This window comes from Daphnia pulicaria, chromosome 1 (assembly GCF_021234035.1).
Source record: "Daphnia pulicaria isolate SC F1-1A chromosome 1, SC_F0-13Bv2, whole genome shotgun sequence".
In the NCBI taxonomy this organism is placed as follows: Eukaryota; Metazoa; Arthropoda; class Branchiopoda; order Diplostraca; family Daphniidae; genus Daphnia; species Daphnia pulicaria.
The window spans coordinates 10625164-10639151 of NC_060913.1; the positions used below are offsets into that span (position 1 = coordinate 10625164).

Here is a 13988-nt window from a genome sequence, read left to right on the forward strand (position 1 = left end):
ATTTTCTGCGAACAAATAGCCACCGCAGTTGTGGCCTGTTTCCGATTTTTTTCTTCTATACTTTCAATTCAAAATGGCCGGGTCTTGGACTAGGTACGCACTCTATTGGTTGGCTGTGCGACAGAAAGCTCCTCCCCTTTAGCAAGTTTCTCTATTTCACCAACCCCCTCAGCAGACATACAATCAGTCTAACCGGCACGGCCTAGCGAAGTAGACATTTCTGTACCGCTCTCAAACCCTTTTACCAGCGCTTTTTTTTTACCACCATCATCACTGAACTTTTGAGGGGAAACAACTCAGTGATCAGAGAAATTGCAGAGAAAAATTTTCACTTCTGATCTATCATCTGGAGCTTATACTGCTACCCTTATGGAGAAGGATAATAACGAAAACCACCATCAAGAACACTATTTCGAAGGCGTGGAGAAGCTTTTGGAAGTCTGGTTCACCCGGAAAGATGGCGCTATCCAACATTGCGATCTTCGCAAAGTCCCCAGGTTAGTTGTTTAGTCAAGTGTTTTTTTCTTCTCTGTTTTGGACCAGAGGCAAACTAGTCTTTTTGGTGCCAGGGCGAAAATGCTATGAATAGATGCCTGTTTGAAGCTATACGGAAGGCGAGTAGAGTGCCAAGACGTATTGAAAAGGCCGGCAAAAAATGTTCATTTTGTTTACCAACGAACTGAGAGTGTAAAAATGTTCATTGGCGAGAGTTATCTGTCTATCTTGCCAATCTCATCTTTTTTCCAATTCACCCTGCGGTCTTTTGTCTCCATTCCTTTCCGGTTGGCGACCTCGTAAAAAATATTTCACCAATCAGCAAGAGTTTAAAGGTCCTCAGTCCGGGATGGTTTCATTTTTCGTCTGTTGCCATGGGTTTTGTTGTCCTTTTTTTCTTCTAGAAGCCGATCGAACCTCCCTTCCACTCCCCCCTTTTTTTCTTAACGTCAAAGAAAGAAAATCCAGCCGATTACAAAGTAGTCTAGCCATCATATAATAACCGCTCAAAGGTCTAAAACTTGTACCGACTGCTTTGACTAGGGGTTGGATTTGCATATCACGTGGGCTACAGTAGAGTTGACTCGATATCAGCTATGGAGGAGCACGTGATTTCCTTTGTTCAACTGCGAGCGAAATGTATATTAATTCATTTACAACGTCAGGAAATAGTCTTCCAATGCCGTGACCTTGATCTAGACCTAAAGACGTTTAACTTGTGTCCATTAAGCCATTTCCCCCCTCCAAAACAAAATCAGTAGGCAATCCCTTGGCCTGAATTATATGGTTGTCCTTGGAAGTTTCCTAGACTGGACTGTGCAACCTTTATTTTTGTATGACGATTCTGGGTGACTTGAACCGAGGCTATTGCACCATTCAGACGAAGTAGTAGCAGAGGTTTTTCCTTTCAAATTGCATCACAGCGAAAACAACAACACATTGTTGGCATTTCATTTTCACGTCCAGCTAAAATCAATGGTCGACCGCACTGACCCGAGTCTGCGCATTGGCAGCTAACTTTTCCAGAATCTATTGACAAACCTGTCGTATAATACAAAAAAAGGAGGAGAGTATAATAAGATTGCATTCAATAATAAGCGCCGACTTGCTTATTTGTATCGTTCCCTTTTGGCCGTCTACCAATTGAGAGGGGAGGGTATCAGCTGTTTCCAATGTTTATTTAATGTTCTATTTTTGTTTTTGTGAAGAGAGTTGAAAACATTGTATACTTGTGTAACACAGTGTAAGACATTCTATGAATGAGCTCGAGCGGAAATGATTGCCCTAGGTTCCAATCGAATTCAGTCTTGCATAATATCATTCTTATCCCGTTATCCGCAATGTATCAAAGTAACCTAGATAAGAACAGTAGTATCGGTTATCGTGCACAGGAAGTATAGTTGAATTGAATGTAATCAAATAAACTTGGCGATATTATGTTGTGTTCGTTAGTGCAGTAAGAGCTGGCGTCGTTTTGCGTCATTGACAGTCGGAAGGCTTGGCTGTGTGCCGGATGTTGATGACGAATGGTTCCGCTGATGAGGAGCAATCGAATATAAATAGAACGAAAAAAATCAACTTTTTTGGCAAAAGATTTCCCTTTGAATAGGGCGTGTTCGACCTTGGTGCAATGTTTGACACGTAGCTTAATTATCTTTAATTTCATTTCTTACAGGGAAAAATGGGTGAGTATGCTCAAGATCGTTCGCTGTGAGATCATCAGCATGACACGTAACGATACTATCGACGCTTACGTGCTCAGGTAAAATAGGATTATATTTCTGAAAATTGAATATTTCAGCTCAACCCACGGCTTTTCTTTGGTTTCTTTATAGTGAGAGCAGCATGTTCGTTTCGAAACGTCGAATCATCTTGAAGACCTGTGGTACTACCACCCCACTGCTCTGCTTGAAATCTCTGCTTTACCTCGTCCAACGTTACGCCGGTTACGACGAGGTTCAGGTATAACATTCGTTTGTTTTCTGATCCCATTTTCAATCCAAGGATTAACGACATTTTTTTTGTTTTTTCTTAGGATTTGTTCTACTCGCGCAAAAATTACAAGCGCCCGGAATTGCAGCAGGAACCGCACCGCACTTTCGCGGACGAGGCCGCCTTATTGGATGCCATGTTTCACGGTGGGTGGCCCCTGGGATGAAATGATTCGACACGATTTTCCATGGACAGCTCGGGGTTTAGAATTTCGATTCGTGCGAATCTGAGTTATTTTTTCGTGCGAGTCGATTTTGCCTAGACTATTGATCGCACGCGTCGGTTCCAACCGCGTCGATTGCGCGATTGCGCGTGCACACACACACACATGAGTGTCTCCTCGCGTCAGCAAACTCGGTCGTATCGACCTGATCTTGAAACATGAGCAAACTGACTTTTAAAAAATTTATACGTGGCCTGAAGAATGGAAATTGCAAACAGCCATCTAGTTTTTATCGTTTCCCCAATGCCAGAATTCTTTTGGGGTTGTTTGTTTAAATAGAATTCGCCGCATGTCAGCAAAAAAAGAGAAGGCAGGAAAGAGGGCGAGGACTATTGATGTTGTTTGGCATTCGCTCAACTCGTCTAACCGGATCGATACTACATCTGAATTGGGATTATCGAAAGCGATATATGTCGTGATTGTCCTTAAAATTTGTGTCGGACGTGATAGATTTGGCGAACATTTTCCATTTATTTCTGCAACTTTTATTCATGACCTCATTTGTTCAACTTCTCAAATGCAGATGGTGCGGCCTATTGTTTGGGAGCGGTGAATCGCGATTGCTGGTACTTGTATACACTCAACCCGTACGCCTCTCCGGCCGGTCACTCACTGAGTGCCCTGCTGGCCGGCGCTGCCGATGGCGACGATGGATTCGGAGCCTCGGATGGCGAGGAGGGGACTGACGGAAGCAGCAGCGATGGCGGCTGCGATGGGATCGAAGATAGTGGTAGTGATGGAGCTGATAGCAGCGATGATAGCTTGGATTTGCGTACCATGAATCTGTCGGGTCTTAACAAGAGGAATGTCTCCCAACGCTATTCCATCAGTTTGGGAGGTGGACGTGGTTCAAGCCCTTCGGAAGCGGATCAAACTCTAGAGATCATGATGAGTGATTTGGATCCGGAAGTCATGAAAATTTTCACCAAGCAATTCTCCGCCAACGCGGCTGAAGCTACGCAGGTATTTTTTCATTCAATAATGTTTCAGTGCTCAGTAGTTTTATTGATTTTATTTTTTCTTAGAAATCGGGTATCGACAAGATCTTACCCAATGTGACCATTGATGATTATCTGTTTGATCCTTGTGGCTACTCGATGAACGGTGTTCTTAAAAACGTGAGTTTTTCTTTGTTTTGTCATTGATAAACAATTAATTTGACTTTCGTTTTATTGACTTATCAGGGCGAATATATGACCATCCATATTACTCCGGAAGCCAAGTTTTCTTACGTTAGTTTTGAGAGCAATATCCCGCAATCATCTTACATGGACGTGATTGCCCGCGTTCTCGAAACTTTCCGCCCGGGCAAGTTTATCGTCACTTCATTCGCCAACAAGGTATTTTAGTCATTCAGATTTGCTATGTTTTTAAGTCTTCTTAACATTGCTTTGGACATTGGCAGGCATCGGTGGTGGAAGATACGCACAAAGACTTATTGAACGCCGACATTTTGAGTGAATTTAAGCGTCGGGACATTCAGTACTGCCATCTAAAGAACTACGACCTGACCTACGCTCTTTATTCCAAATTTCCCAGCTGAGTTTGGCGGGAACCCAGACCCCATGGATCTGGGTGCATCTCCCATATCGCCTCGGAAATCCTTCTCCCTTTCCTTTTCCCCTCTCCCTTTCTTCTTTGCTTCTTTTTCTTCTTTTGTCTTCTGTCATCTTTGGCGTCACCCTCATCTTTCAATGCCGCGTCGCTTCGTACTCCTCCTACTACTTCACGTCGCGCGGTTCGTTTCGGGGTGAATGGACGATTCCAGTTATTCGGCTATACGGTCAAGACGCTCATCGTGGTTCTACATCAAGAGAAGGATCAACTCTATCGTTTGGTTCTGCCCTCAGATTTGGTTCTCTTTTGCTGGTGGCGCACCAAGATCTCCTAATGTCGACTTCAATGTACTATTATTAAACCGAGTAGTGATTTTATAAGAGCATACGGTGGGTAAAAAGATGTCATACATTTTATGATTATCTACATTGAGAGTCGCATATGAGGGTGACTTGGCAGTTAAACCGGCCGATTATACACCAAAACCGACAGCCACCATCTTTTCCACTTTTCAACGACGGCAAAAATTAGGTGGATCTGACCGAAAGAGAAATCAAAACGCCAATATTACAATACGTGGTAGCGTCTTTTTTGCTTGCCTGTTACTTACACTCTGTTTTTACACCCCCCCCCCCCTCTCTTACACCCAAAACCCCCCCTCCAACCCATATCTTCTGATGAAGACAATTTAAAAAATCTTCCGAGGCGAAAACGGAAGATGTATTCGGATCGATTTGTTGACGACTTGGCTCTTTGTTACACCCGATATTTATATCTTTTGGTGTTTTTCATCATAATCCCTTTGATTTACGAAATTATGCAAATGTCATGAGAAGAAATACTGTTGGCCTTTTACATGTAGTAATGATTACGGGCCTCATATTTTGTTGGATGATGTCACATTTCATATTACTTTTCCAATTTAGGTTTTCTCGCTCTCAGCAGCGTATATACCTTTTTCAATTTTTTACCTTATCCATGAAATATTCAATACGAGGTTTTGGTTGTACCTTACAAAAACTGAATGCATTATGTATTGCGTGTTCAGAAATAAAATACACTCTTCAATCACACGTTGGTTATTTATTATCCAAAATCATTGGCACCGTTGTTTAATGACCTTCTTCCCTTTACGTTTAACAAATTTCTTGCCAACCACCTTGCCTGTTCCAGGTCTTGGATTGAACCCTCTCTTTTGCCTTGCTCGATCATTTTGTACAATCTTGGTGTTGATCTCTTCTTTGACCGTGTTTTTAAGACCGTCAAGAGCTTTACGGAACTGTTCTTCGTAAGTTTCAAACTCTTCTACTTGCATATCCAGCGGTGTCACGTTCTTCTTTTCAGCCATCGCCAATAGTTTGTTGAATCCATGCATCTATAATCAAACAGTTTATTAGATTGCGTGAAACACAATTAACATATTTACTTTTAACCTCAGAATCCATCAATATTGTAATGGCAGTTCCAGGTCTTCCAGCACGGGCTGCCCGACCTGCTCTGTGGATGTAGTTCTTGACATATTTAGGAGAATCATACGAAATAACGCAGTCCACAACACCCAAATCCATACCACGAGAAACTGCGTCAGTACACACCAGCCTAGAAGATAAAAGTTGTTTAAATAAATATAATATTGAGTTACTATCGAATGTAAATCTTACAAGTCAATTTTGCCGGAGGAAAAATCTTTAAGGAGTTTATCACGAGGAGCTTTCGATATTTCGGATGAACATTCGGCCACTTTGAGGTCTCCAAACTGTTTCAAAAGTTCACAAAGCCGATGGGTAGCTGAGCGTGAATTTGTGAAACAGAGTGCCGAATGATATTTGAATTTTTTCAGCAAACAATACACAGCGAGTGGTTTCAGCATGGGTGGGCATTTGAAGAAGTGTTCCGTTAACTCGGCTGGCGTCGTGAATTTTCCAACAAAGTGATGCGATTGGATAGTGTTGTCTGTAGATTCAGCTGATTCAGTTGACACAACTGAAGTAAATAACTTTGGCTGAAATAGACCGAGCCGAGTTAGTTTTTCAGGGTCCTGCGAAAGAGTGGCTGAAAAGAGCAGCTTCTGAACGTATTTTTCCCATGGTCGACTCAATTTTTGCGCAACTAAATTCTCGGAAGACAATCCGATAGCTTTTTCAACATGAAACAGCCAATCATTGTGCTCTTCTTCCATAATCCTGTAACAGGAAATAATTACACTTGTTACGCTGTTCAAAGCTCTCATGTTTATGATTATGTTTTACCTGTCAGCCTCGTCAATGATGAGATACCGCAAAGATTTTAACGAGAACCCAGGAGTTCTTTGAAGATGATCAACTAATCGCCCAGGAGTACAAACGACAATATCCGGTTTGGTAAGATACTGTCCAGCTTTGCCTTTTCGAACCTGGAAAGATAAAAGAATGTTAAAAATACATTTAGACAGAAAAGCACTGTTCAAAATCAAACCAGTAATTGCTGTTCGTCATAAAATGACGCTTGTCCAGAAATCAACGCTACTTGCAGATTAGTACCAGCGCAGAAAGATAAGTAGACTCGATAGACCTGAACTGCCAGATCGTGAACAGGTAGCACAGCTAGACAACGCAATCTACGGACGCTTTGCCTCCATAAAGCCTTGGACCAACATAGCAAAATATAACAAATGTATCGAATTATTCAATTCAAAAAAATAAAAACGCATACCTGGATTGTTGGCAAGACAAACGCTAATGTTTTACCGCTTCCTGTAGGAGCCGAAACACACATGTCACAAGGTCTGAAAAGTTGCTGCTGGGATTCCAATAACCAGGGAATGACTTGCTGTTGGACTGAAAATAACCACAATTAAATAATAACGTCACCACACTGAATAACAAAAAAAAATTACCTGGAAAAAAGAACCCGATTTTGTTTCTATTTAGAGCATCATGGAGAAACTTGTCAAGTCCATTTAGCTCTTTAATTGGCATCTTATTTTTGCTCAAGTCACATGATATTACTGAAGGTTTGGCAAGCCATGTGGGCAAAACTCTGAAAACTTTGTTATTTTTATTGCCTTTGAATTCTTCCAAAATAGTAAAGCCAGTTCCAGCAGGCTCTTCTTCTTTTTTTGCTGGTTCAACACTTACTGATGGATCTTCCTCTTCTACATCATTTGCAATGCAACTTTCATCTTTCTTGAGCTTTGGCCCAGTCTTCTTCTTCTTTTTCTTCTTGGGTGATGGTTCTTGGCATTCAGCATTGTCAGCATTAATTTCCTCAAGCGATGGCAGTTCAACTCCTTCTGGCAAAGTTTTCACCTTTTTCTTCTTAATCCTCTTTGGTTTGATGTCGGTTTCATTTTCATTGAGGACTAGGTTTGCAACAGTTTCATTATTGCAATCTACTTCTGTTTTATTTTCCTTATCCTTGTCTGCTGTCACTTCAGGATGAACAAGATCACATTCCTTGGCAATCTCTGTCTCTGATGCCAAATGTTTTCTCTTCTTTTTCTTGACTTGTTCATTGTTTATCTATCATTTTCAAAGGATGACATTTTAATCATTGGAATTAAGTTTTTACTTTTGGACATTAAAGAGTAATTAAAGAGTGTAACTTACACTCTTTTCAGCTTCTGTGTGACCATTTTGAAACGATTCTTGTGGCGGTTTTCTATTCTTTCGCGCATTTAATCGAGCTAAAATCCTAGCTTCTCTTTCGGATAGACCGATCTCACTGTTGAAAGAGATATTTGATGTCAACAATTGACTTTAAACGAAAATTAGGGTAAATCAAAAATGTATTACACAACTGACCTGTTTTCTAAATTGGAGTACATGTTGTGTTTTAATTTCTTAATCACTCAGTGAAAAACGGACATCAGAGAAATGTTGAAAACTCAAAAATAAGACTGCGAGTTGCCACCTTCATGCAATCATGCACGTGTGTGTAGCAGACGACTTAAAAATCGACACAGCTAGTGATGACAGCTAACGGTAAAATTAGAAACTTCTAGTTATAAACTTTTTTTTTTTTTTTAATTTCACTAAAAATTTCACGTAGAATTCGCGCGTAGAAGTGTTGTCTGCTTTCGTTTAGTTTAAAATTTCGAAAAAGTCAGAGACAAAATTCAAGATTTATATTGTTTTGATAACCGTCATACTCCATGCTGTTTAAGTGTAAGCGGGTATAAAACTAATAAGAATACAAATAGAATGATTGTGGGAGCTATATAAGAGTTAATCGTGAACATTCCAGATTCGTGATTTGTTAGTTCCTGACCGTTCCTGACTAGCATTTATCATGTAATTGCCCTGTCGATGGTAGTCATGGTAGTTTGTTTGTACTACATGTAACCTTTTTTTTTTCTTTTTTGCAGATTTGAGGCCTGCGCCAGTCATCATAACCACACAATATGCAAGTTTGTCTTGAGCAGGTGGATGTTAACCTGTCATCAGGTCATCAGCAACAATCTCAGGGTTTGGGTAATGATTTCCTTTTTCTTTTATTGACCTGTGACCTACTAGATATTTTAATTTTGCATTACCTGCATCAATGCAGTGTATCACATGTAATCCTTTGATTCTCCCATTTATTAACAATTAGGGTTTACATTACCCAGCAGTGTCTCATTTTCAACTTTCCCCGACTTGTTATCTCTTTTTCCCCCCTTTCTTAAAATGTCCTAATGTACGCCCATGTGAATGTGGGTGTATTCACGAGGACACCCTTTTTACGCTATCCCGTCTGGTGTAATTGAACTCTTCAGCTGATGGATGGAGCAACTATAGATACCATTTCCCAGGCCTAAAGGTAGGACAAAATTGATCTCTATTCTTCCTTTTTTAAAATTTTTGGTGGCGTTGATTGATATATAAATCGCTAAGTAGTTTGCGGGGATTCCTATAGCACTTTCACCGGTAATATTTCCCTGGGGATATTTATGCTTAAATTTAAATGACTAAGCTAAAAAAAGTAGGTGAAGGCTGATTGATGAGGTCGGTACATATAGCTATGCAATTTAAATAGAGTTCGTGTCTCATTCTGTAGAAAGATAAACACTTCTTGGATTTCGATATAACAATCATCATCTATTACATAACAGTTTCCGGCTGTAGCCTTCGTTCACATTCTTTTGAGTTCCGGCAATTCCAATCTGCAAATGTTGAGCTTTTTTATTATTATTATTTTACTTCACGATAATTTTAAGGATCCCTAGAGTGCAGCTGAACCATGATCTATTAAATTAATAGATCATGGTTCTAGTAGTTTGGAGGACTATTCGGGACTATAGACTATAATTCAACGCTGTTCACTTTCATTCATATTATGTTGCTTTGTTATAGAGAATTTGGAGATTGGAGACCCCAGGCTCAAAGTAATGTATGTCGATTGGTCCTCGAAACGGTGTAGCGGCAATTGTCATTTTATTTAATACCGAATATCAGGCAGATAAAACATACTTTCCAATTTGAGAAATGTATTGTATAAATTATTGTAATTCTATTTGATTTAGGCCGTACAGATTTCGGTAGAATGACTTTAACTATTAATTTTAAATGAGTTGTATTTCTTGGAATCGAAACTCAGATTATAAATCAATCATTTTGACGTAAAGGAAAATGGACGAGACTAGGTCAGCAGAGGACAGTGGCGCGTGTCGGTAACCTGAAATAATAGTACGTATTACATATTTATATACATTAACATATTATTAGTGCGTGTCGGTAACCTGAAGCCAAGCTTTCCACCGGCAAACAATACGAACCAACAGTTTGCTTAATTTTGTATGCGTCGACATATTTAACACTGAAACATATGACTGCCAATTCAGGAAAGCAGATTTTTGTTTCAGTTTTCTCGTTCCAAAACGGGTTGAGACCATTGCCATTCATTAAATAATTCGTCCGGAATTTGTAGAAATCCAGTGGATGTCCTTCAATTCTCACAGAAACGTAAAATTGTCCTTTCTTAGTCTGACCAGGACGTTTAGGAAGATTTTGACCGCTGATGATCCGCATCAACAATATTTTACGTGGTTTGCCCGAAAGTGCTGGTATCCTTTCAATTTTGCCGAGTAGCCAGTCCGGTTTGAGGACATAACCGCAACTGCCATTCCGGCGGAAGCGGCCGATATTAATTTCAAGATTTTTCCCGAGTGTCTGAAAATTCAAAGCCACCATTTGAACTCCAAAATTCCAGTAATGAACCGGGTTGAAATTGCTGGACGCCATTCGTGTAGCGGTAGGGTAAACTCGCATCATGGTTCTGCACGTGAAATGTTGCGTGACGTCTGCCGTCAACTTTTTCAGGTAGGTTGAGGCTTCCAGTTCGGACATTGAGATGACGCAGTAACACGCACTCTTATGCCTCGTGTTGTGGTATTCGTATTTTTCAAAGTTTGTATAAGAGCGACATATGTTAAGCAGACTTAACAAGGCGGGAGAACACACTTTGGCTCCAGTGGCCTTGATAATGATTTTTCCACGAAGTTGATTGGGCGTAAGAAGAGACGATTTCATTCCGCCAACTTCCTCAGGGCCACTCAAAAGAGCAGATTCTTTTTTAAAAAAATAAATAATTTGATAAAATAAAACATTTATTTTTATTTATTTATTTTTGAAAGTTACCAAATATTTGACGCAAGTCTTCTGCAAATATGGTTTGTTGCGAGAATGATAAGTGATTTTCGACGGACAAAATGAGCGGGAAAGGAGAGAATTTGAACGCAAAAGGTTTGATTCCTTTAGCCAACACCTCCCGGGCTAACAACTTGGTAGTTTTCGTATGACCATGATAGATTATCGGCTGGTTGTTTGGCCCATCCCACAAGTCTTTTTATGAGCAAAGGTAAATTTAAGTATTTATTTTTTTTAATTTAAAAAGAAAAGATTCTTTTAAAAAAGACTTACCCAGTTCAAGGCACCGGCAGCCACGCTCCAAAGCAGAAACATAACCTTCGATGCTACTACCGCCCATCAGCTGATCGCCAATTAAATAAGTGTTGTGAGACGAGGAAATGTAATAATTGCTAATCGGTTGATCCATGTCTTGATTCACCTGGTGATGTTCTTCTTTCAAAATATCGAAAAGCGGAGAATTCATCATCGATTGAAATTCAGACAAAGTCATTTCTTGAATGGCGTTCTGTAATTTGTGTCGTTCGATCAGCCTCTGGGCGTAGGCCAGATCAGCATGTTTCATTTCCTGTTCTATGCTGAGAAATTTCGCCAGGTTGTTGCCTGAAAGATTGGCATCACCTTGAGCGCAGTTTTGGAATATTGTCGTCAGTTCTTTGCGTTCGCTCACCAGGTTGTAAAAGTGCAGAAATTCTTGTTCATCAAGGACGCTCTCGCCTCTCTCTCGATGACGGTTCGTATTTGACAATTGAAACAACTTGCCGACTTTTGGCGTCTCCAGATTCACGTTGAGGTTGCTCAAGAGGCGACAGCATTCATCGAAGCTCAGGAAGCCCGAACGATCCGTGTCGGCTTCTTTGAACGCTCGTTTCAGCCACTCACTTTTATCCGAGCGCGATGATGACCGCGCTCGAATTGCCTCGATTAAACCCGAAGCATTGTTGGCCCACGTTTGAGCAGTCGTCGCGTCCTTGGCTTGCAAATCTAGGGTGTGTCTTTGAGACCCGTAAACGATGGAGAAACAGCAATCTTCTTTCAATCGAAAACCGCATCGCAGGTCGTTCTTCTTCCGGGTCGTTTCGCCAAACGTGTCCGTTTTCCATCCGTATCGCACGTCTGTGATGTCGGTTAGATAGATGGCCTTTGCGGGTCCGCATTGGAATTTGACCACATCTTGATCCAATGAAACGTACAGCAATTGTCGACCCTCTGTTGGGCGGGCGTTCAAGAACCAAGCTCCGCGTTGTAGTGAAATCACGACATCTTCGTGAATTATTTTGGAAGGCACCGAATCAATCTGGCACTTTTCTTGAGTCGAAAATTCAATGTTTTCGTTTAACGTGCGATCTTGTGTTTGGGTTGGTGAGGAAGCCATAACACGGGAAACTAAAATACTAAATTTTTAAAATGAATAAAACTGAAGACAAATTTTGAGTTGCGCGATCGCTGTGCTCTGTGTGTTTGTTTCAAATGAACACTTTTGGAAGACTGAACGTTATGGTGAATTGTATTTTGTTGCTAACAGTCTTCTTTTTCCCAGCCCCGACTACTGTAACACAATTCGTGTCCTGGATTTTGAAACGGGAAGAGACATTGTGAAGTTTCTTTTCAGCTCGAAAAATTACGATGTGAATAAATGTAAGTGAAAGTCTGAAACTGTCTAAATAGATAGTGCTTTCCACTAGGGAAAAACGCCGAGTTAGATAGTACTATGTAACAGTTAAATTGGCGTAAATTCACTGCCATCACTGACATTACATCTGCGATGAATGGTTTTAATGGAAGGCTCAATTGATCAAGAACCAATCGAGTCTATTATAGCCTAAAATACGTTATCCAAAATAATACTACTAGTTCAAATTTAACGGCACAAACGTTTAAAAGCGATGACGAAGAGCCATAAAATGAACAAAAGTGCTTAAATGTGGGAAATGTTTGCCCAGAGTTTGTGGTTTTGTCGCTTGCTATAACAGAAGATCGCTCCCATCCATTGGGAAAGCGATCATCCAACGACGTCATAGTTTTTTTTTTTTTGGGGGGGGGGGGGAACATCCGCAATGTAGCCTTTCCAAAATGCTCTATTCATTCCAATATAACAAAAGTTGTGTAAAATAGTTCATTTATTGATATTCACCCAACAATATCCAACAGGTTTTGTGAAAGAATAACATCGCCATATTGAAACGTGAATGTAAACCAAACACCGTACCGATTACAAAAAAATTAACCGTTCTGAGGCTTATTTACATACAGCCATCGTATATATGGACATGGTGCACAAAACAATTAATTTAAAGATACATGTATATAGGAAAGAAAAATAAAAACGTGTTTAACCCGTCAATAACAGTTCCTTTTTGGAGAACCTCAATATACGAAGGAACGGCCGTCTTTTTATGACAGGGCATAGTCCGGTATTATATGTTCCGTGACAACTGGTTTATCGGGTCCAGCGAATGTGGGAGCATTGAGAATCTAAACACAATTTTCCTGATGCACGTACGATATTTTTAGAAAATTATTAGTATATGTTGTTTTTATGAAGTTTGAACTAAATAAAATAACTTACGTTGACGTTGATCTCTGGCACTAGCAACTCCTGTAAATAAAAAAAAAAAACATTGATGCGATAAATTTATAATGTTTTTCATAACAAAATTTTCAAGTCGCAAAAATTTTACCTCCTTCGTTGTCGGCCGGGATTGGATTGGCGACGATGACGGCGATCATAGAAAGGCAGACGGCGAAGAACATCTGCAATAAAATTAAAGTTAGCTGACATATTCGTTATAAAAGAAGTGAATAGTTCACTATAAATGATGGTTACCACAATGCGAATAAAGTTCATTTTCTGGAAGAGTCCTCGTTTACGTTGGAATGTAGTAGAAGATGCTGCTGAGAAGCAAGAGCGAATGATTGCTGGACGGAGAAACTCTATTCCTTTTTATACCGTCCCCATCTCCGTGGTAGATGGAGAAGGAAGGCCCTTGAAAAAACAATCGTCTGAAAATAAAAAGGGAGGGGAATGGGCCATAACAGCAGTGCGTAGTACGCCTGGGTCTGGTCTCTACTGGTTTCTCTTATAAGACTCAGCAGCTCCTTTCCCTCCGACTCCT

General features: G+C 40.3%; 3 protein-coding genes and 1 long non-coding RNA gene across 4 annotated transcripts; 1 reads left to right on the top strand and 3 right to left on the bottom strand.

The window, feature by feature from the left end:
* Positions 1 to 167: 167 nt before the first annotated feature.
* Positions 168 to 5340, top strand: LOC124347851 (S-adenosylmethionine decarboxylase proenzyme-like). The gene is made up of 8 exons (XM_046798484.1): positions 168 to 497; positions 2171 to 2257; positions 2331 to 2457; positions 2531 to 2633; positions 3234 to 3673; positions 3736 to 3828; positions 3895 to 4050; positions 4116 to 5340. The coding sequence occupies exons 1-8, from the start codon at positions 370 to 372 to the stop codon at positions 4251 to 4253; spliced, it is 1272 nt and encodes a 423-aa protein (XP_046654440.1). The 5' UTR covers positions 168 to 369; the 3' UTR covers positions 4254 to 5340.
* LOC124345496 (ATP-dependent RNA helicase DDX51-like) lies at positions 4893 to 8201 on the bottom strand. The gene is made up of 9 exons (XM_046798309.1): positions 8050 to 8201; positions 7855 to 7969; positions 7143 to 7767; positions 6959 to 7083; positions 6722 to 6889; positions 6517 to 6659; positions 5929 to 6450; positions 5701 to 5866; positions 4893 to 5642 (listed from the first exon to the last, which is right to left on the bottom strand). Exons 1-9 carry the CDS (start codon positions 8070 to 8072, stop codon positions 5364 to 5366), a joined length of 2166 nt encoding a protein of 721 aa, XP_046654265.1. The 5' UTR covers positions 8073 to 8201; the 3' UTR covers positions 4893 to 5363.
* Positions 8202 to 9688: 1487 nt separating this feature from the next.
* LOC124345381 (1-phosphatidylinositol 4,5-bisphosphate phosphodiesterase delta-4-like) lies at positions 9689 to 12592 on the bottom strand. Its single transcript, XM_046798298.1, has 4 exons — positions 11146 to 12592; positions 10864 to 11067; positions 9966 to 10793; positions 9689 to 9901 (listed from the first exon to the last, which is right to left on the bottom strand). The coding sequence occupies exons 1-4, from the start codon at positions 12245 to 12247 to the stop codon at positions 9825 to 9827; spliced, it is 2211 nt and encodes a 736-aa protein (XP_046654254.1). The 5' UTR covers positions 12248 to 12592; the 3' UTR covers positions 9689 to 9824.
* Positions 12593 to 12974: 382 nt separating this feature from the next.
* Positions 12975 to 13855, bottom strand: LOC124349962. Its single transcript, XR_006920330.1, has 4 exons — positions 13700 to 13855; positions 13554 to 13626; positions 13442 to 13471; positions 12975 to 13362 (listed from the first exon to the last, which is right to left on the bottom strand). It is a non-coding gene; the product is annotated as an uncharacterized LOC124349962 (long non-coding RNA).
* Between the last annotated feature and the right edge of the window lie 133 nt (positions 13856 to 13988).